The sequence below is a fragment of the Rhincodon typus genome, chromosome 18 (assembly GCF_021869965.1).
Source record: "Rhincodon typus isolate 14 chromosome 18, sRhiTyp1.1, whole genome shotgun sequence".
Classification (NCBI taxonomy): Eukaryota; Metazoa; Chordata; class Chondrichthyes; order Orectolobiformes; family Rhincodontidae; genus Rhincodon; species Rhincodon typus.
The window spans coordinates 24112119-24135792 of NC_063349.1; the positions used below are offsets into that span (position 1 = coordinate 24112119).

The window sequence follows — 23674 nt, forward strand, 5'->3', positions numbered from 1 at the left end:
GTTCTGTCCTTCTCTTGAATGTTAAATGGATGAAGTGTATTACCAGAACTATGATTGTTTCTATTTTTATGAATCTGTTGAAGGGGGGAAAGGACTTACCCAATAATTTATAAAACTACTTCAGAAAAAAAGTATAACATGGTAAACACTCAATCTAAAACAAAAAATGCTGGAAATATTGACAGATTTAGGGCTCTGTTTCTCTCTCCACAGATGCTGCCAAACCTTAAATGTGCATTTTCTGTTTTCATTTCTGATTTCCAGCATGTAAAGTATTTGCTTTTGTAACTACCTCATATACCTTGCACAACATATTCCTAGAGAACAATGCAATTTATTTAATAGTGTTCTCTTTATTGGTGCAGGAATTTGGGCGTGTAACAGTAAGGCGTTAAGGAATGTCTCCAGGCATTCTCTGAATGATATGACATTGGGATTAACAGAATGGAGGTGCTTTGAGGTACTCTCATTAAAAATCAAGAAGAGAGTAAGACTGTTCAATACTTGACATGCGAGACAGAGATTGGTTACAACATTATAGTGTTCTCAAATGGATAGTTACTAATTTAAATAATGTGCTCATTGAAGAGAAATGGTATTAAATGAGACCTCTTTCAAAAAGCTATATAGCCTTTTTCTGCCCTGTAAGATGTTCTGTGATTTTAAGAATGTTAAATATTTTAAGTATTTTAGAAAATACCAAACAAATTGTTATGCGATCGATTTTATTATTTAATGGTGGACTAAATAGTTACAATCACCACAAATACAACAACACTACCACCTGAAGACAATTCAATGCAATGAATCCATTTTCAGAAGGATGAATAAAGTATCATCACATGTTTTTGACTTTAGACAAGCTTGTAAGTACAAACAAAAGGTAATTCTTCTGTACAGTTCTTATCACTCCATTTACCTCCAACACCTGGAAAAAATGTTACAGTTTAGATACAATTACCTTTTATATAAAAAATATTGATCAGTGAGTCATATCATTGTATATGAAATGGTTTGATTTATTTTTCCTGTTTTAATATAAATATTTATTTGATATTGTACACAAACATAGTTAAGACTTTATATTTAAATAAACAATTGCTATTTTTCTGCACTTCCCAAGAGGAGCTAAAGACTTCCCTATATCATTAGACAAACCTATTATGAATGGAGGCATATCCATCATTTAAAGGACACATTAGACCCAGAAAAAAAAATTAGGACTGACCGTACAAAGGGAAGGATGGATCATTCATTTGAAAATGAAGCACAGTTAGCTGCTTTTTCTCCTCAACAATTTGAAATTGTCCTGCCTGTCCTTTTAAACATCACTTCACACTTCTCTGTGCAAAGTTCATCTGTCACAAGCTGTCCATTCTCCAGCCTACTGAACGCCAACACCATTAACATCACAGAACCCATTGAGGATGAAGCCAATATATATTTCAGGTAGATGGTCAAAGTATAAATAACTCAAAAGACTGGGCTCTTTTCTACTGAAAAATACCGTTAGATATAAATATGAGATGACTATTTAAAACAAAATCTTGGTGTACTTACAAGATATTCCATTCTTGCTCATTCAAAACAATAATGTGTTATAACTTGTGTGACTGATAACTGTAAGTCATTTTGTCTGGTTGATGCCAGATAAACATACAGAAAGTCTACCCAGAAAGTATAGGGCACTAAAGGATAGAACTTCAGAGAACCAAGGTAAAGCTGAGTTAGGATATTTCTGCAACTTCAACTTTGTTTCTGGTTGTTTACACTTTGACCAACTACCTGAAATATTTATTGGCTTCATCCTCAATGGTTCTGTGATGTTAATGGTGTTGGAGTTCAATGGCTGGAGAATCGACAACATGTGACAAATGAACTTTTCACAGCGAAGTGTGAAGTGATGTATTTTGGTAAGAAAAAATGAAAAGAGAGAATATAAAGTAAATGCTACAATAGGGGACAAAGGAGCAGAGAGATTTGCTGCGTAGGTTTTCAAATTCTTGAAGCCAGCAGTCCATGTTGAGAAAGTGGTTGAAAGGGCATGAGGAATCTTAGGCTAAATGAATAAAGGCATAGAGTGCAAAAGTCAGGAGGATATCTTGCACATTTATAACTCAGTATATTTCATTCAGAGCTGAAGTACTGTGTCAAATTCAGGGCATCACTCTTTATTAAGGATGTGAAATCATCAGAGAGAATATTAAAAATTTTATGAGAATGATTTTAGGTATGAGGGACTTCCGCTAGGAGGTTAGATTGGAGAAGCTGGTACTGTTCTCCTTAGACAATGGATAATGAAGAGATTTGATATAGGCTTTGAAAACCATTAGGGAGTTTAACTAAAGGAGTGAGAGAATTTGTTCCCATTGACAGAAGGGTGGAGAGCCAGAGTCACCGATGTAAGATGATTGGCAAAAGGACCCATTGATGATCTGGGAAAAAATGTTTTTACACAGCAAGTGGCTAAGATCTAGAATCTACTACCTGAGACCGTGGTAGGCAGAATAAATCCTATCTTTCAAAATAGAATTGGATAAGCACCTGCAGATTAAAATAATTTGCAAGGCCACGGAAAAATACAGTGGAATGGACTAGCTGAGCTGTTCATTGCAGAAAACTGGCACATATATGGTCCATGCTATAACCATTCCATGTTTCAATAAAATCCTGGAACCCCGCAAACATACATGCATGTGGATGCATCTCCATCATGTAGTCTGAGTCAATCCAAACAAAAGCTAGTTATTACTTTCTCAAGGGCAGTTAGTGGATGAGCAAGAAATGATAGCCTTTATTGCCCCTATCCCAACAATAGATAAAAGAAAATAAAGAATCTATAAACATTCAAGTTGCTGATAACTCCACACAGAGGAGACACCATATTGCTCAATGTTCATTGTGTCTCATAAATACTTTTGAACCAGTCACAACATAACAAACATTACCACAGTTTTGCCCCTTTTTGAGCCTCCTGATGCCTAAAAAAAAAGCACCATCTCTGTAAAAGCAGAAATAATGAGCAGGAAATTGAAATTTATAAAAAAAGACCAGAATGTTTGTTTCAACAAGACAGATATGAACAAGATACACATAATGAGCAGGCAACTGCGATGTTTAGTCAGACGTTAGCTGCTGATACAAATTATAAGTAAGTAACTCTGGAAGAATACAAAGCAGTCAAAGGATATTGCGGATAGCAAAGAAAATCAAATTGAGGCTACAACCAAATTAGTCATGCCCTTATTGAATGCCAGAACAGGCTTTAAGGGTGAATGCCCTGAGCCTGCTCCTAATAATTTGTATATGAACACCATGACCTAATAATTCATTTGGGTTGTGCTGTTTTTAGCTACAAAATATGTGAGTTAGCATGAATAATCTGCTATCATCTAAACCAGTACACGCCTTAGCGGTCCACCATCTCACTTTTTTTCACACATCTAAAAACTGCAAACTGATTAAATTGCAGTGTTGCTATGGTGTTCCTGGGATTGATGTAGATGCGATTACTTTGCACTAGTCCTGAACTGAGTCTACTGGGATTTGTTAAATTAATTAATTCAATCATTCATGGGATGTGGGCATCACTGGCTGGCCAGCATTTATTACTCATCCCTAGTTGCCCTCAAGAAGGTTGTGATGAGCTGCTTTCCTGAATTGCTGCAATCCACCATGCTGTTAAGCAATGCCATTAGAGAGGCGTTCCAGGATTTTGACCCAGCAATATTGAAGGAATGGCAATATGTTTCCAAGCCAGGATGAAGAATGCCTTGTAGTGGAATTTGTAGATGGTGGTGTATTTCTGACCTCGTCCTTCTCGGGGAAATCATTGTGGGATTGGATGTTGATGTCTATGGAGCCTTGGTGAATTGCTGCAAATGGTACATGCTGCTACTGTGGTAGAGGGAGTGGATTTTTTGTGGATGCGGTGCCTCTCAAGTGGACAGTTTTGTCTTGGACGGTGTCAAGCTTCTTGAGTGTAGTTAGAGCGACACTCAACCAGACAAGTGGGGAGTATTCCATCATATCCCTCACTTTGCTTTGTAGATGGGAGAAAGGTTCTGGGGAGTCAGGACATGAGTTACTCACTACAGGATTTCTAGCCTCCGACCTGCTTTTGTAGCTATAGTATATACATAGATAATCCAGTTCAGTTTCCAGGAATTGTAACTCTCGGGATGTTGACTGCAGAGAATTCAGTGTTGGTAATGCATTGAATGCTAAGGTGATAATTTGATTCTCTCTTGTTGGAAATGGTGATTGCCTGGCATTGGTATGGCACGAATGTTACTTGTTACTTGTAAGCACAAGCCTGGATATTGTCCAGGTTGCTGCATTTGGATACGGACTGCTTCAGCATCTGTGGAGTCATGAATGTGCAGAGCATTGTGCAGTCATCAGCAAACAATGTCACTTCTGACCTTATGGTGGAGGTAAGGTCATTGATGAAGAAGCTGAAGATGGTTGGATTCTACCCTGAGGAACACCTGCAAAGATGTCTTGGAACGGAGATGACCAACCCTCAACAACCGTCTCCCCTTGTGCCGGGTATGATTCCAACCAAACGTAATAAGATTCTAAGTTTATTATGGGTGAGGAATCTGCAGCATAACATCTAATGGATCAAAACTGAACTGCTGAGTGACTTTGAAAATTCTCTTTGGTAATAATTTCAGTCATCTATTTTAGACTTATAAATAGTTATTGGAAACATCCAACCTCTATTCCAATAAACATAAAGTCAACTTATCCAACAGAGCTATTTCTGAGTATAATTCTGCTATCACACAAGGAAACATGACCCCATTATTTCAGTATAGCAGTCACTCTCTCATTGTATCTGGAATTTATTTGTGTGATGGTACATTTGAAATGCAACCTAAAATGCTAGCATACCTTCAGAATTGATGTGCACACAGTTCTCATTTTCTTCCATATTGTCAGGCTGGCCTTCCTTCCATTGCGTGAAATCTGAAAGCGATCCATCACTCCACAGGAAAAGACCCTCCTGTATGAGAAATTTCATCATTATTTTAATTTATAAGCATCCAGGAAAAATAAAGCTTGCAACTTGCAAAGTTTTATTTTAAATTGGTGGAAGCCTTGGTTAAAAAGAAACAGAATTTGAGGTGAAACTATTAAACCTTCCATATGAGGAAACAGTAGGAACTGCCGATGCTGGAGTCTGAGATAACAAGGTGTAGAGCTGGATGAACACATCAGGCCAGGCAGCATCAGAGGAGCAGGAAAGCTGATGTTTCGGGTCTGGACCCTTCTTCATTATGATAGCATTGCTTAAAGAAGTCTATAGGCTGTGTGCTGAATCTTATGTGTTTTTAGCTAATTCTGAGTTATGTTGAGTTTCTCAGACAGATTTCTGCCATAAAGCCTAATGAGTTTTCTTGCTGTAACTTACCAAACTCGCCTTATTAACTACCTAGCCCACCTCTATTGCATCCATCACATCCAATTTCATCTTACTAGTTGCCATTCCCAGAATAACTCACCATTCAGCAGCTATTGATGTTGCTCACACCCTCCACAGCTAGCAGCATTGTGGCACAACAACCACAAAGCCACGCTGTCCACGGCACGGGGATGACATTCTTTCACACAAACAGCTCTTTCACCCTCGACACTGTGCAACCACCACACCACTCTCTTTACTTGTCTGTAGCTACATCCCTTCTGCACACCAGCTACTCTCTTAAACTGAAAGTAAAGCACGCTCTACTTTTTTGAACTGAAAGAAAAGCCTCCTCTATATGTTTAAAATGAAAACATCAGTCACTCCCATGACAGGTACAGCATGGGGTTAGATACAGAATAAAGCTGCCTCTACTCCTTTAAACTGAATGTAAATCTCTACCTATACGGTCCCCAGGAAATCCTCCAAGGACAGGTACAGCACAGGGTCAGTACACCCTCTAAGTCAGCATTACTCTGACCCAGTACACCTGCAGCTTGTCATTGTCCAGTAGGGCAGCATCGGACACACGTAAGCCATTAGGCAAATACATACATAAGCTTTTATTTAGAGACAGCAAAAGGGAATGCAAACAAAACCTATAGAAGCTGACAATTATACCAATAATGCAAACCAAATTGTGGCATTGAATATTTTACAGTCTGCGATTATCTGTTGCACCCAGTTCTCTTCTGCTGGAAGTGAGTGTCAATGATGCTTCATCTGGCTTGTAGTGCCCTTCACAACCGTACTCTGTCATGGACAATATCAACTTGCTTTTCCCGATTCTTTTCCCCTTTCTTGCTTTTCTCATTCCTCCTTCCCAGAAGACTGTTTCTCAGCATCCAGTATATCGCCTTTTTGACTGCTCCAGTTGAGCAGAAAATAGCACACCACTATAGCTCAGCACACTCTGTCCAGAAAATACTCAATGCCCCACCCCAGACTGTCTAAGCAGCATAACCATATCTTCAGCGGCCATATGCTCCTCTCCATCACAGTCCTAATTGAATAGCCTTGTATCTATATTCTGCACAATGGTATCATGAACCAGGGTCACAGCAGGTAGCTATTGTATCCCCGTAACCAGCCTTGTAATGTACCTGGACCCTCAAATGCAACAGGTACGGGAGAGTGCTCCAGGATTTATGTATCATGGCAGCTGCCAGAATAGTGAGCACATATCCCCAAGGAAGTGGCAATGATAAACACAGATTACCAACACATTATTGAAATAAAGCCCCTTCCTGTTGGTGAATTCTGCAGTGTTGTCATACAGCTGTCTCAGTGCAAAGATTGCATCAGTCACTGCCCTGATGTATTTGTGGGTGCCCAACTGAGAGATCACACACAGGTCACCTGTCAGTCCCTGGAATGAGCCAGTAGCATAGAAGTTCAACATGGCTGTCACAGCCACTGGTGAAGAATGGTCTCTCACCACTGTAGCCCTGAGGTCCTGCTTCTGTATATCCTCCATATCACCCACATCTCCAACACCATCCTTGTCCCCACCTCCACAAAAGCCTCTGCTTTATTCTGCAGCTTTGATTCCACCATCTCTTTTGGCAATGACCCCTCTGCTGCTCCTACAGACCCTCTTTTTACATTCCTGAACAAATAACGGATGGAGACCCAGTATTGTATTTACCTCATACTCTCACTAACTTTGAGGAGCAGTCCCTGGACCTGGGTGATCAGACCCAGACCACTGTCTTTGCAAATCCCTGCCTGATGATACAAGTTGTTGCTGCCCAATCCCAGCAATCCCAGCAATATATCTACTGCATTTGAGGGTCCAGGAAACTTACAAGGCTGGTTACTGGGAGACAAGGGCTATCCATGAATATGTCCATTCCAAGTGGGCCACTGATATGGACAAGCCCTTGGACCATATGTGATTGTCTCCCTGACTGTCAGTGCCAGAATACCCCATCCATCAATGCCCTGCACCCATCTCGCTTGTTGGCTGAACTGAAGACTAGCATATGCTACTTCTCAACATGTTAATTTGATTGAAAAATGTGCAGTGTGTTTGTCAAGCAAGCAGCTGACACATGCTGTGTAGGTGTTAGATTAATGACCTTGTGTGTCATGTACATCAAGGTGTTGTCCCACTCTTACTGACAAGCAACTTTTCTGTGTGTCAGGGCTAAAGAGCACCTCAATATGGCAGCACTGATAGACTTTGGCTCTGCCTGAAGCCCAATATGCTAACAGGCAAGGAAAGTCACAGTATGGCACGGCAGGGATGCTGCGAGCAAGCAGGTAGGTGCTAATTCGGCAAGTGCTAAGTCATCAAGGAAGCAGCCTGAGATGCAGCTTTGTCCAGTCTGCCACACGCATAGCGTTTCTGCTGCAGCTTTTCAATGCTAAATGCTGGTGCACCCTGCAACATGACTGTGTGCTTTCTAATCAACCTGTCAGTGTATCGGAGAGGTACCATGATGCTCTGGAAGGGCTGACAGGATGCCAATGCCGATGATACTGCTGGTGCCCATGGATCATGTCCTGCAATGCTGTTTGCTTGTATGCATCATGGAGGCCCTTTGGAGTAAGTGGCAAGCTGAATTTGCCAGGTACCCACTTTGATTTCCATGTTCAGTTTTCTCAATGTCTAGCTTGTTAGACATGTTTGGTAAGACAGAAACTTTAATGAGGTGACTGTTAACAAGGCATTTAACGAGCAATATTCTCCCAAATTCTTGCAACTCACTGCTGCCTAGCGAGAAACTCATCACGCTGCTTAACAAATTCATAAAAGATGGAGCGAGATGTTCCCAACATTGAGATGGGCCTCACAGATTTCTCGTCTGATACTGCCACAAATCTCGACATACCCACATTGCTCAGACCCTTACAAGATTCTGCCCTGAAAGAAATAAAGTAACTTTACCTGATAGCAATCACTGAAACCAATCCAGGTTTCAGGTTGTGTTTGGTCCTTAGTCTTAATTAGATTTTGAATAAACTGGTTCTGTTCATTCCCATGAATGGAAGTAAGGTGGCCACGTGGCACATATTGTTGGCATAGCAGCTTCAATAGAAAAGAAAATGGTTTTAGATTCTTATCTTTCATTCATCTCAATTAACATGTTAATTTCTGTTGTCTTGTTATATGGTTTACATCTGAGTCGATGAAAGAACTCCAATCTAACTGTGTTAACCAATTAAACAAACAACTCAGAGAAAATGACATGACATTGCATTAATAACACAATAAAAATGCAGCTCAAATTATTCATCTTAAACAGCTAAAATAAATACTGACAATGTTCACATCTTGTCTTCATTTTCTAGACTTAATTTTCTCCCTTTTGTTTTAACTTTGCAACATTTCTTTATCAAGTATAATATTAGCCTAGATATTTTCCTTAATCTTTTGCTGTGATAACTTTGTAATGTTGAGGCTATGGCTTAGCTTTCTATTTTCTTGACTAAATACTTGTCAAAAATGTTGACATTTCAATTTAAACAAAAAACTTTCTTAAAGGGCTGAATTTTTAGCTAGTTGAATACATGCTATTAAGATAGGTACATTAAAAAAGCTCATATCTTTCCATCACAACAACTGACCTTGATTTAAATGCTTCCAGCCTGAGGTGCCCTGTTTGATATTCCTTCCAAAATGTTGGCCATGCTTTACATAAAATGTTCCTTTCTTCAGACAGATTTGAATCTATGCACCCTTATCCTACTACCAATGTTTACTTAGAGGCAATGCCTGAATTTATCTTTTCCCATGCCAGTTAGATATATTTAATTCCCTCCACAATTTCTATCTATTACTGAAGCAGCCAGGTTTCCTTATTCTTTTCAACAAAGTTGATCTAGTGATGCTGGAGACCAACTCCTCTCTGCACCTGTGCCTAAATATTTCCTTTCAGTTTCAGGGGTCAGTATAGTCTGACTTCCAGAATGACATCCTCCATTTTACTGATCAGCACTGGGGCTTCAAGGATTCCATGATGCTCAAGTAAAGCAGCTGTTGCACAGCAACAGAATGTGTAAGAAAATTCCAGATCACACTTTCAAAGATTATAACTGTTGTTAACTTCGATAATTGACTGTTCCCCATTTATTTTCTTAGATATCTCTTATGCCATTCTCAGGGGTAACTGGGACATTGTCCAAACATCAAATTGGCACCTTCATCTCTTCAACCATAGTGCCTGCTTCATTTGAACCATCTTGGTCCATCACTTGTGAACTTACTGTAATAGACTCACTCAGGGAGACTCAGAGGAAATAGCATAAGGTGATGCACACCAGTACACAGGAGAGGGAAATAGAAAATAAAGTGGCATGGGTTTTGGGAGGTGGTGTTGACACCTATTGTTCTTAGCTGTGTAACTCAGGTACCTGGATCTCAGGAATGTTATCTTTAAATGCCAATGATACAGCAGCATAGCATACATTTGGCCAGTGGAGATGGTTCCCCTGTATTTGAATGAAGGAAATTTGTGCAGCTGTAAAGTTTTTCTCACGTGAGGCCGTCCAATTGAGAACTACAGCTGTAAGGTTGAAGGATACGGATCTAGTGCAGTTGTGGCTATTGGAAAGGGAGCTACAATTACTTTTGTTTTGTCCTCGTGTGATACTTCTCACATTCCAGGGTTTCTTAGAGTTAATTTTTCTTACTGATTGTGACCCATTGAACGATTGGCCAGAATCATGAGGTTGCAAGCATGTTATTTGTGGACACCATGCTCTCTTAGATGAGTGATGCAGCTGTTCCCCCAGTGAATGAGAGATCTTTGGACAATTGTCAGGTCACCATTACAATGATAAGCTTCAAAGGCATCAGCTTCACTGAATTGATTGTCATATCAATGTTGTAAGTCTCCAGCTGAAAAGATTAATTTAAAATCTCTTAACTTCCAACTCAGGGAGTGCCACATTGAGGTAAAAAAAGATACAATCTCAAGAAAGCAAGGTTTCAAATGCAAGGGATAAAGGCTGTGGTAAGGAGTACAAGGGTAAGGCGAAAAGGCTGGAAAATGGCACTAAGTCATGATGGACAGCCAGTGCTGACGTGATGGGCCAAATGGTCTCCTTCTGCACTGTAACATTTCTGTAATTCTGACATTCTATGAAATAAAAGAAGGTAGTTCTGAAACTTCAATGTAAATAAAATTGGAAAATGATTCGTGTGCCATGTGCTTTCTATTGTGAGTATCTGAACTTTTGTCTTTTTGATTACAATTTCACGGGTATATTTCTCCCTAAAAAGGTCAAACATGTTTTGATTTAAGGAATAGCGGTCAGCAGGGAATAGTGAATAACAGAAAGCATGAGCAAAGGAAAATACACTTAGTGAATGTAAGGAATCCAATTTACTGCAATCAGGTATTGATAATGAGTTACCGACAGTAGCTTTCCTGGAGTGACCTTAGATCCCAAAAGTACCTTATCTCCTTCTTCATTAATCTGTGCATGATTAAATGATGGGATACTTGTTCCTTCCTTCAAGTCCACAGATAAAAGGAAAACCCCGTTCTAAATGTGCAGCTGAATGTAGTGAGCTATGATAATTTGTGAAGCTTTTCCCTTGATTTCTCAGGAAAGGGATCTTGCCATTCAGACTTTCTTCCTCTATTTGAGTGCCTAGGGTTATAAGATCTCATTATATCTATTCTTCACTGTTGGACTTGGAGAGTTGCATCAGCCAGTGCTGTGGGAGGCATAATTTAACCAGCAATGCAAGCGTTGCTTACTTCGTAAGTATACATTTTCACTGGCAGATTACAGCTAACACAAACTTAGATGTAAAATTATGGAAGCAGCTTTGCATATTACCTATACATTATTGGAATCGGATTCCTTGATGTTTAGGAAATTGACTGGGTTTCTGTGTGAAACACATGTCTTGGGAAATAATTGCTATTCTCCATCACATTCTCTACAGGCCAAGCAAATTTAGAAGATGATACATTCAGATGCTTGATACCAGCAGTGAGCAGGGAAGTTACCACACAGGAATCTACAATGCAAATTCAGTGGTATCTTTCATTCAAAAATCCTAGCGTGGTTGGTGAATGCACCTTGCTGTCCTTGTCCTTCCGTCCCTCTATCACGCAGCAGCAGGTGCTGCTTTGTCAGGATTCATGTACTGCCTATTTCTCATTCAGGGCAAGACACACCCCTGGAACAGAGAAATAGGAGGATGCCATTTTGCCCATATCCCTGAATACACTGAGGGAAAATATATCTATCAATCACAGTTCTAAACTTAACAATTTACATCAATTTCCATTTGTGCAAGAGAGTTCCAAATTTCTTCTACCCTTCGCAAATGCAAGTGTTTCTTAATTTCATTTCTGAAATGTTTCCTCAAATGGTTCCCTCTAATTTTCAGACTAAGTCCTCTCTTCTCTTCCCAATGAGGAGAAATGATCTATATACTTGGACACCCCTCACCACCCCTAATTCCCTACCTCCCTTGCCCACTACCAAGTCTCTTTGTGCTTCCACGTGCTAATTTTTCACCAGGTAGGATATATCTCGCTCTAGACAATTTTTGGTCCAAAGTGGCTGATCTCACATTTTCCTGTATTGAACAAAAATTGCAATGACTTTTTCCATTTACTTCATCTGGTTAATATTGGTCAAAATCCTGGAATTCCCTCCCTAACAGCATTGAGGATCTATCTACAGAACATGGACTGCAGTGGTTCAAGAAGGCAGCTCACCATCACCTTCTCAAGGACAACTAGGGATAGCCAATAAATGCTGACCCAGACAATGTCATCCACATCCAATGAGTGAATAAAATTACTCTTAATTTTATGTTTCCATCTACACTGCTTAAAATGCTGCCTAGCTTTGTGTCATTGACAAATTTTGACATGGTTTTCTATCTTATCATCTGTCATTAGTAAATACAGCTTCAAGGAAGGTAATTACCAGACACTGCAAGTCACATTCTGCCGACTAGAGTATCCTCCTATTATCAGTCTCCTGCCTTTCCTAACTAGGCCAAACATTTGCTTTTCATTCCAAAGTTATTTGATTCCAAGTCAGGACAGTGTGTCACTTACAGGAAAGCTTTCAGGTGATGTTGTTCTCATGTAAACACTGTCCTTGATTGCAATGTTTGGGAAGTGGTGTCAGAGGGACTTTGATAATTTCCTTCATTGCATTTTGTAAACAGTACACATTGCTGCCAGTATGTATTGATATTGGAGTGAAGGAATATTAAAAATGGTAGAAGGGGTGCCAACTTGTCTTGGAAAGGGTGAGATTTTGAGTGTTGTTGGAGCTGTACCCATCTATAGTCAAAAAGAGAGTATTCCACTGCAATCCTGACTGATGTACTGCAGATTTTGGAGAAATTTTTGGGATCCAGGAAGTGAGTTTTTCACAGCATTCCTCTGACCTGCTGTTGTCAATAAACAGTTTATGTGGCTGGTTCAGTTTAGGTCCTGCTGCATATAGACATGGACTATATCAGTATGGTTCTGAACGCCGTACAATCATCAGTGAATATCTCCATTTCTGACCTTGTATTGGAAGGTAGAGAATTGATAAGACAGTTTTGGACATAGGATATTACCATGGAAATCATAGGGCTCTTGTAGTGCAATGGTAATGTCCCAATCTCTGAGCCAGGAGGCCTGGGCTCCAGTCCCACCTTCTCCAAAGGTCACTGACTTCCAATAACAACAATCATCTACCTTTGTGCTAAGTATGACTCTAAGTAAATAAAAAGCTTTTCCTGATTCGAACTAACATCAATTTTGTTAGTTTTGCAAGATGTTGCAATCAGTCAAATGCTTCCTTGAAGTCAAGAACAGTCACTGTCACCTCACATCTTACTTTCTACATTTGGAACAAGCCTGTAATGAAGTTAGGAGCTAAGTCCCTGACAGAGGACAAACTGAGCACTGCTGAGCAATTAATTGTCATTTGAATGCCACTTGATAGTGCAATGAAGTTTTAGCAGCCTAATTCCTAAGATGGCAGCACTGCCATTTGAAGAGAGACTGGATCAGTTAGAAATATATTCTCTGGAGTTTACAAAAATGGGGGGAAATAACACAGAAAATTCTGAGATTCTAACACTAGACAGGATAAATGCAGGAAGGATGTTCCTAGTAACTAGACAGTCCAGAAGCAGGGGTTACAGTTTAAGGATATTGGGTAGACCATTTAGGAGTGCGATGAGGAGAAATTTCTTCACCCAAAGAGTGGTGATCCTGTGGAATTCTCTGCTACAGAAAGTGGTTGATCAGAAAACATTGTTTTCAAGAAGGAGTTAAATCTAGTGGTTAGGGCTAAAGCGTATAAGGAGAAAATAGGAACAGGAGGCTGAGTTGGATTGTCATCATGATTATATTGAATGAATGACCAGTCTTGAAGAGCCAAATTGCCTCCTCCTTCTGTTATTTGTATGTTTCCATGTTCTTGAGATGAAGTGACTGATCTCTTACAGCCACAGCCATTTTACTTTGTGTCTAATTTGACTCCAACTAACAGGCTATTTTTCCCATTGACATTTGTTTTGCCAGAGCTCCTTGATGCTACACTTGGTCAAATGTGGCCTTGATGGTAAGGGTAGCTACTCTCACCCTTTTTATACAGTTTAATTCTATTGACCATGTTTGAACCAAGGCTTTAATGAGATCAGAAGCTGAGTGGCTTTCGTAGAACCCAAACTGAGCATCAGTGATCATGTTATTGCCAAGCAAGTGCTGCTTGATGGCAGTGTTGATAACCCTTTCCATCACTGTACTGATGACTAGCTTTACACTGATATAATGGTAATAGGCCAGGTTGGACTTGTCCTGTTTTCTGTGTATTGGAGCTATCTGCGCAATTTTACATATTTGTCAGGTTGATGCCAGCGTTGACGCTGGAATTGAAGAGCTTGGCTAGGGGCACAGCAAGTTCTGGAGCATATGTCTTCAATACTATAGCCGGAATGCTGTCAGGGAGCATAGTTTTTGAAGTATCCTGTACCTCCAACTATTTCTTGACATCACATGGAGTGAACCAAATTGGTTTAAGACTGGTGTCTGTGATGCTGGGGATCTCTCCATTCACTCAGCCCTTCTGCCTGACAATGTTGCAACTGTTTCAGTCTTATTTTTTGTACTGATGTTCTGGGCTCCCCACCACAGTGGATGGGAATATTTGCAGAGCCTCCAGCAGTGAACTATTTAGTTGCCCACCACCGTTCACAATTGGATGCAGCAGGACTGCAAAGCTTAGATGTGATCTGTTGGTTTTGGAATCACTTAGCCTTGTCTGTCTCTTTTGCTGCTAATGCTGTTGACACATACATAGTCCTGTGGTACAATGAAGAATGTGGTGGTGAGCCACCTTGATGAACTGTTGTAGTTTGCATGCTACTAGGAAAGGAGCTACAGGATTCTGTTTCAACAGCAATGAATGAATGGTGATGCGCTTCTAAGTTTGGCTTGGAAGGGAATTTACAGGTGGTGTGGTTTCATTTCATCTGCTTCCCATGTCCTACGAGATGGTACAAGTTGTGGATTTGGAAGTTGCTGTCAAAGCAGTCTGACTTGGTGCTGCAATACATCTTGTTGTTCAGACTTCTGTCACAGTGTGTCAGTAGTGGAGGGGGTAGATGTTTAGCTTGCTGGATGGTATGATGATCAAGCAAGCTACCTTGGCCTGAATGGTATCAAGCATTTTGAGTGTTGTCGCAGCTGCGCTTATTGAAGGGCAAGTAGAGAGCATTTCATTAGACTCCCAATTTGTGCCTTATGGCTGTTGGAAAGGATTTGGTGCTTCAGGAGTTAACTTACTCTCCCACAGAATTCCAAGCCTCTGGTCTGCTCTTGTAGTATTTATATGCTGGTCCAGTTAAACTTCTAAACCCCAGAACGTTGGTTACATGGAGAGGGTTGGGAGATAATGAAACAATGTTAATGCCTTTGAATGTTAAGCAGAAATTAGGACTGTTGATTCTGTTTTGAATGGCATATCCATTGATTCCCAAACGCCAATACAGTCAATAAGTCACAAGTTAGGAGTGTGATTGGATACACCACTGAAAGGCCCAACACCATCTAAGATAAAACAGTTCAATTGATTAGCATCTCTAATGTGAATATCCAAACCCTCCACCATTGACAAAATATAGCTGCAGTGTGTCTTAACTACAGAATAGATGGCAATAACTTGAAGACTTCTTCAGCATTACCTTCCAAATTCTTGCCTTTCACCTTCCTGGAAGAACAAAAGTACCAGGCACTTGCGAACACCGTAGCTTCCAGTTTCCAACAACATTTCATGCTAATAAAAGCAAAAATTACTGATGCTAGAAATCCAAAATAAAAACAGAAAGTGCTGGAGAAACCCAATAGATAGAGCAACATAAAAACCAAAAGATAGAGCAGCATCTTTGGAGAGAGTCTAATATGATCCTTCTTCAGAACTGAAGTGTCCTGATATATTCGACTCAAAAATGTTAACTTTTTCTCTCTAAACAGATGCTGTCATGCTTACTGAATTTTTCCAGCACTCTCAGTTTTTATTTCAATATTCTGTACCATCCTGACTTGGGCCTGTGTCTCTTGTGTCAAAATCTTGGAACTCCCTCTCTGACTTCAGGCTTGGGTGGTGATTTAGATGCAAAGTGATGCCAACAGCGCAGGTTCAAATCCTGTACTGGCTGAGGTTACCATGAAGGTCCTACCTTCTCGGCCTTTCCCCTTGCCTGAGGTGTGGTAACCCTCAGTTGAGAGAACAGCTCTATGGTCCTCTGGGAATTGGTGACTTCACTTTTACAACATACAGTCTGGATGGTTATAGAGGTCTATCACAACAACCTTAACAACAGCCACTGAAGCACACATCTCAATTATGAATATATAAAGAAAAATCAAGTTAAGACATTTCGTCTTACCTCAGCTTCTATCCAGGATTTTTTCAACTTGGGGAAGAATTGATAACAGGATGATATGTATTTGTGATAAGTCCACCCAGGGCGACAGGAATGTTTAGAGTTCTGGACTGATACTTCAGGCTTTATCTCAACATAAAGATGAGGTTCATCCAGTTTTTGTTTCTCAGCAGAAAGTTGTGGATAAGATTTTTTACGATACAGTAGAGTTGCCAGTCCTGATAAAGTTAATTCTCTTTGTAAAATTGGAAGTGGTTCTCCAGGATTTGCTGCAAGATGACCTACAATGTCAGGGTAAGGTGAAGATTTCATTCTAGGATACTGGAAAGATTCCATTCTAGGATAAGGATGAGGGTCTAATCTAAGATATGGGGAAGTTTCAAGCAAAGGTTTCATTCTGGGATGAGATGGTTGTACCTTTTTAGAATAAGGCAGGGGTACCATTTCAGAATGAAGTTGGGATGGTGTTTCAAGATGTGATGAAGTCATATCTTCAGGATAAGGCAGAAATGCCACTTCTGGATTAGGTTTTGATATAATTTCTTGATAATTAAGGTGTCCCACTTCTGGATAAGTTGGAGGCAGCTCTTTAGGATTACCTGAAAACTTCACTTTGGCATAAGGTGAAGCCATTACTTTAGGATATGATGAAGTTGCTAGTTTAAGGTAAGTTGGAGATATTACTTCAGACTTAGGTGGGGATACCATTTTATCATAAGGTAGAGACTTCAGCTCAGGATGATGTGGGGACATCGCTTGAGGGAAAGCTGGAGGACCCACTTTAGGAAAAGGCTTATGTGTTACTTCAAGATAAGAGGGAGTCATCATTTCAGGAGGATGCATCAATACCTCTTCAGAATAAGTTGGATGAGCTAATTTAGGTGATGGAGGGGATCGCATGACAGGTGATGGGGATCTCATATGTGAATCAGGGGAAAATGAAGGTACCAACTCAGATGAGGACAGAGAAGCCGTTTCAAATGAGGGTGGAGGAGCAAGATCAGGTGAGGGCAGATAAGATGGAATATGTGTTAATTCAGGTGATAGTGGAGATGTCATGTCAGGTGGAGATGGAAATGCCATGTCAGGAGATGATACCATATCAGGGGATGGTAGAATTGCCCCATCAGCTGCTAATGAAGATGCCAATCCAGGTAATTGCAGTAATTCCACTTCAGGTGAAGATCGAGGTGCCAATTCAGGTGAAAATGGTGGTGCAAATTCAGGTGAAAATGGCGATATCACTTCCAGTGGAAATGGTGATGCCACATCAAATGAAGATTCTGATGCTGCTTCAGGTGAAAATAGTGGTGCCACTTCAGGTGGTGATGATAGTGCCATATCAGTTGAAAATGGTGATGATATTGCTCGTGCAAGTGGCGTCAATTCAGGTGAAAGTAATGTTTCCACTTTAGGTGATTGGAATGGTGCAACGTCAGGTGAAGACAGTGATGCCAATTCAGGTGATTGTTGTGGAGCCATATCAAGCGAAGACAATGGTCCCAATTCAGATGACCATGGTTTTACTATGTCAACTGAAAACAGAGGTGCCAGTTCAGGTGAAGGGGCTGGTACCAATTCAGGTGATCGTAGTGCTGCAATATTAGGTAAAGATGGTGCTGCCATTTCAGATGACAATGGTGGTGCCACTTCAGGTGAAGAAGATAATGCTAATTCAGATGATCGTGGTAGTGCCACATCAGGTGAAGATAGTGGTACCATTTCAGGTGATGACAATGATGGTACTGATTCAGGGGATTGTGGTGCTACCAAAACAAATGAAGAGGATGGTACCGATCCAGGTACGTGTGGCAATGCTACTTCAGCTGAATGCAGTGGTGCCAGTTTAGATGATTGTGGTGGTGCAACTTCACGTGAAGGAGGTGCCAATTCAGGTGAGGGTGATGGTGCCAGTTCTGGTGATCGAGGGGCTGCCAGGTCAGGTAAAGATGGTGGTTTCAATTCAGTTGAAGGTACTAATGATAATTCAATTGATTGTGCTGGTGCCCTTTCATGTGAAGGAGGAGCCAGGTCAGATGATCTCGGTGGTGCCACATCAGGTGAAGTTGGCGGTCTAAATTGAGGTGATTGTGGTGATGCCAATTCAGGTGATCGTGGTGGTGCCACATTGGGGAAGGATGGTACTGCCACTTCAGGTGAGGGTGATGATGTGAATTTAGCTGATTGTGGTGGTGCCAGTTGAGGTGATCGTGGTGGTGCCACATCAAGTGAAGATGGCGGTGTGAATTCAGGGAAATGTGGTGATGCAACATCAAATGAAGGTGGTGCCACATCAGGTGATCGTGATGGTGCCACTTCAGGTGAAGGTGGTGGTGCCTGTTCAGGTGAAGTTGGTGGTGCCAGTTCAGGTGAAGGTGGTGGTGCCAGTTCAGGTGATTGTGGTGGTGCCACATCAGGTGAAGGTGGTGGTGCCAGTTCAGGTGATCGTGGTGGTGCCTGTTCAGGTGAAGGTGGTGGTGCCAGTTCAGGTGAAGGTGGTGGTGCCTGTTCAGGTGATCGTGGTGGTGCCAGTTCAGATAAAGGTGGTGCTGCCACATCAGGTGAAGGTGGTGGTGCCACATCAGGTGAAGGTGGTGGTGCCTGTTCAGGTGATCGTGGTGGTGCCACATCAGGTAAAGGTGGTGATGCCAGCTCAGGTGACCATGGTGGTGCCAGTTCAGGTAAATGTGGTGGTGCCACATCAGGTGAAGGTGGTGGTGCCACATCAGGTAAAGGTGGTGGTGCCAGTTCAGGTAAATGTGGTGGTGCCACATCAGGTGAAGGTGGTGCCACATCAGGTAAAGGTGGTGATGCCAGTTCAGGTGACCATGGTGGTGCCAGTTCAGGTGATCGTCGTGGTGCCAGTTCAGGTGAAGGTGGTGGTGCCACATCAGGTGAGGTTGGTGGTGCCAGTTCAGGTGAACGTGGTGGTGCCACATCAGGTGAGGGTGGTGGTGCCAGTTCAGGTGATGAAGATGCCAATTCCAGTGAGGATGGTGTCAATTCAGGTGATTGTGGTGATACCACACCAGGTGAAGCTGGCACGGCCATGTCATGTGATTGTGGTGGTATCAGAATGGGTGAAAGTGCAAATCCAGGTGATTGTGGTGGTGCATCTTCATGTGAAGCTGGCAGTGCCAATCCATGTGAAGCTGGCAGTGCCAATCCATGTGAAACTGGCAGTGCTAATCCAGGTGATCCCGGTGGTGCCACATCAGGTGATCGCAGTAATGTCACCTCAGGTGATTGCGGTGGTGCCACATCAGGTGATCGCAGTAATGTCACCTCAGGTGATCCCAATGGTGCCACATCAGACGATTGGGGTGGTGCTACATCAGGTGATTGGGGTGGTGCCACGTCAGGTGATCGCGGTGGTGCCACGTTAGGTGATCCTGGTGGTGCCACGTTAGGTGATCCTGGTGGTGCCACATCGGGTGATTGCGGTGGTGCCACATCAGGGGATTGTGGTGGTGCCACATCAGGTGATCGCGGTGGTGCCACGTCAGGTGATTGGGGTGGTGCCACGTCAGGTGATTGCGGTGGTGCCACATCAGGTGAAGGTGGTGGTGCCACATCAGGTGATCGCGGTGGTGCCACATCAGGTGATTGGGGTGGTGCCACATCAGGTGATTGTGGTGGTGCCACATCAGGTGATCGTGGTGGTGCCACATCAGGTGATCGCGGTGGTGCCACATCAGGTGATCGGGGTGGTATCACATCAGGGGATTGTTGTGGTGCCACATCAGGTGATCGCGGTGGTGCCACATCAGGTGATTTTGGTGGTGCCACATCAGGTGATTGTGGTGGTGCCACATCAGGTGATCGCGGTGGTGCCACGTCAGGGGATCGCGGAGGTGCCACGTCAGGGGATTGTGGTGGTGCCACATCAGGTGATCGCGGTGGTGCCACATTAGGTGATTGAAGTGGTGCCACATCAGGTGATCGTGGTGTTGCCACATTAGGTGATCGGGGTGGTGCCACATCAGGGGATTGTGGTGGTGCCACATCAGGTGATCGCGGTGGTGCCACATCAGGGGATTGTGGTGGTGCCACATCAGGTGATCGCGTTGGTGCCACATCAGGGGATTGTGGTGGTACCACATCAGGTGATTGTGGTGGTGCCACATTAGGTGATTGGGGTGGTGCCACATCAGGGGATTGTGGTGGTGCTACATTAGGTGATCGCGGTGGTGCCACATCAGGTGATTGGGGTGGTGCCACATCAGGGGATTGTGGTGGTGCCACATCAGGTGATCGCGGTGGTGCCACATCAGGTGATCGGTGTGGTGCCACATCAGGGGATTGGGGTGGTGCCACATCAGGTGATTGGGGTGGTGCCGCATCAGGTGATTGGGGTGGTGCCGCATCAGGTGATCGCGGTGGTGCCACATCAGGGGATTGTGGTGGTGCCACATCAGGGGATTGTGGTGCCACATCAGGGGATTGTGGTGGTGCCACATCAGGTGATCGCGGTGGTGCCGCATCAGGTGATTGGGGTGGTGCCGCATCAGGGGATTGTGGTGGTGCCACATCAGGTGATCGCGGTGGTGCCACATCAGGTGATTGGGGTGGTGCCGCATCAGGGGATTGTGGTGGTGCCACATCAGGTGATCGCGGTGGTGCCGCATCAGGTGATTGGGGTGGTGCCACGTCAGGGGATCGCGGAGGTGCCGCATCAGGTGATTGTGGTGGTGCCACATCAGGTGATCGCGGTGGTGCCACATCAGGGGATCGTGGTGGTGCCACATCAGGTGATTGGGGTGGTGCCACATCAGGTGATCGCGGTGGTGCCACATCAGGGGATCGCGGTGGTGCCACATCAGGTGATTGGGGTGGTGCCACATCAGGTGATTGGGGTGGTGCTACGTCAAGTGAATTTGGAAGTGTTGCAACAGGTGCTAAATGAGGTGCCATTTGAGGTGAATCATTAGAATAAGGTTGAGCTGCCTCTTCAGGTGAAGATGGTGGCAGTACTTTAGGGATAGGCACTGGTTTCATTTCAGGAGATGAAGGTGGAGACACTTCAGGAGGTGGTAAAAGTGTCATTTTGGAATTCAGTGGTGGTGCCACTTCAGCATATGGTAGAGGTACATCGTCAGGATAAAGTGAATGTTTCACCTCGGTAGAAGGCTGTGCTAGAACCTCAGAATAATACTGTTGCTCTATTTCATCATTATTGGTGAGATCTAATGAAGGACCAGCAATGCTGATGATTTGGGGATCAGGAAGAGGCTCCACCATGCGGTTAAGAGGTTTTGTAACGTCAGGAGAAGCATGGGATTCCTTTAGTTTAACATTCTCAGGATAAGATACTCCATCTGTATAAGGGTGAGGGTAACTTCGTTGGTTATCAGCATACTCACGATAAAATACTACTTCAGAAGGATTTGGCGATACCTCATGGAATGGAGGTTGTGTCTGTTCAAGATTATGATAAGGATTCATAACTTTCTTGTTTTCTGAATTAAGTTGTTCTAACGTTTGTCGCTTCTTCAACACACCCAATAAGTTCTGAATATTGGAAGCTGGGGTTAAATTAGATAAACAAGCTGAAACAAATGCACACTGAATTCCCTTCAACACCATCACTTACATTTATAGTTAAATTAATGTGACTTAATGCCATTGTGAAACATTTACAGAATGCCTGTCATTGAACTGACATATCAGAAGGGGAATCAAAATGATAAGGTGCAAGAGAACTTATTGGTAAATCATGCAAGTTTCTGACTAAATTCATGATTGAACATCCACAAATTGTATAATTGAACGTTTAATATTAAAGCGAGGAGCATGTTTCACATCACTATATAAAGTAACATTTATACATACACAGGCAAAATATTTATTTATTATCAGTATCTCAAGTCTAATTGAGTAGAAGGAATTCAATTCAATAATTTGAAAATAAACTGTTTTTTACTTGATGGGATGTTCAATTCTTAATATGCCTTGTACAGTCAAACCTGGAACAAGAACATCGTTTTCAATTATATAACTTGATGTTTTCATTTTGATGAAATAGGCATTAGAATAACATCATAAAATTCGACATGTATGCACATGTGTATTATATATTCATTGTTAGGTATCAGAGAACATAGAAACTTAAGAAACAGAAGCAGGAATAGACCGTTTGATACCCAGAGCCTTGCTATGTCTTTCAATAGGATCACTACTGAATTGATTGTGATCCTTCATTACCCTTGGCTCCCTTATAGATCAAAATTTCTCCTGTTAAATTCATGAACTGTCTTTGGAAATAATACACCCACTTCTAAGTTCCTCCAGAAGGGGAAACTTACTCTCAGCATCACACTATCAAACCCCCCCCAGAATTTGATATATTTCAGTAAGATTGTCCTTCATTCTTCGAAAAGAATTTCTAAAAATCATTCTTCCAGTCTGCTAAACCTTTCCTCATGAGGCAACTCATTTTGTGTCAAGAATCAATTTAGTGAGCCTTCTCTGCTTCCAATGAATGAGCGTAGACAACCAGTACAGAGAATGGTCAAAGATTTGAAGCAGTTGATAAACACAACCACCTTGGTTGTAGCCTCTCTGGAATATTTCATATTGATGATGAAATCACAGCTAGTAAGGCTAAGAACAGTGTTGCTGTTTACAATCTATGAATAACTGATTGGTATTGAAGAGGAATTTGTCTCTCAACAATAATGAGACAAAAACCGTTAACCTGAAATGTTAACTTTGATTTTTTTCTCCACAGATGCTGCCAGACCTGCTAAGCTTTTCCAGCAACTTCTGTTTTTGTTGCTTCAAAATCTCCCCTCCCCCTACCACATCCCAAAACCAGTCCAGCTCGTCCCCGCCTCCCTAACCTGTTCTTCCTCCCACCTAGCCCCTCCTCCCACCCCAAGCCGCACCCCCATCTCCTACCTACTAACCTCATCCCGCCCCCTTGACCTGTCCGTCCTCCCTGGACTGACCTATCCCCTCCCTAACTCCCCACCTACACTCACCTTTACTGGCCCCATCCCCACCTCTTCGACCTGTTTGTTTCCTCTCCACCTATCCTCTCCTCTATCCATCTTCTATCCGCCTCCCACTCTCTCCCTATTTATTTCAGAAACCCCCTCCCCTCCCCCTTTTCTGATGAAGGGTCTAGGCCCGAAACGTCAGCCTTTCTGCTCCTATGATGCTGCTTGGCCTGCTGTGTTCATCCAGCCCTGCACCTTGTTGTCTCTGTTTTTGTTCCTGATTTATAGCATCCGCAGTTCTTTCGGTTTTTATCTCTGTCTCTGGCTTGTTGCGGTGTTCCAGCGAAACTCAATGCAAGCTGGAAGAACAATGCCTCATTTTCCTTTTGGGGA

At 42.4% G+C, this 23674-nt stretch overlaps 1 protein-coding gene across 1 annotated transcript in view; it reads right to left on the reverse strand.

Moving 5' to 3' along the window:
* Nucleotides 1-854: 854 nt before the first annotated feature.
* The window catches only part of LOC125485379 (C-type lectin mannose-binding isoform-like), a 45201-nt gene continuing 22381 nt past the window's right edge, over nt 855-23674 (reverse strand). Inside the window, exons 3-6 of the mRNA XM_048607872.1 lie at nt 21738-21865; nt 8364-8504; nt 4900-5011; nt 855-928 (exon numbers count right to left, since the gene is read on the reverse strand). Coding sequence (XP_048463829.1) covers nt 855-928; nt 4900-5011; nt 8364-8504; nt 21738-21865 — 455 coding nt within the window. The remainder of the gene's footprint in view (nt 929-4899; nt 5012-8363; nt 8505-21737; nt 21866-23674) is intronic.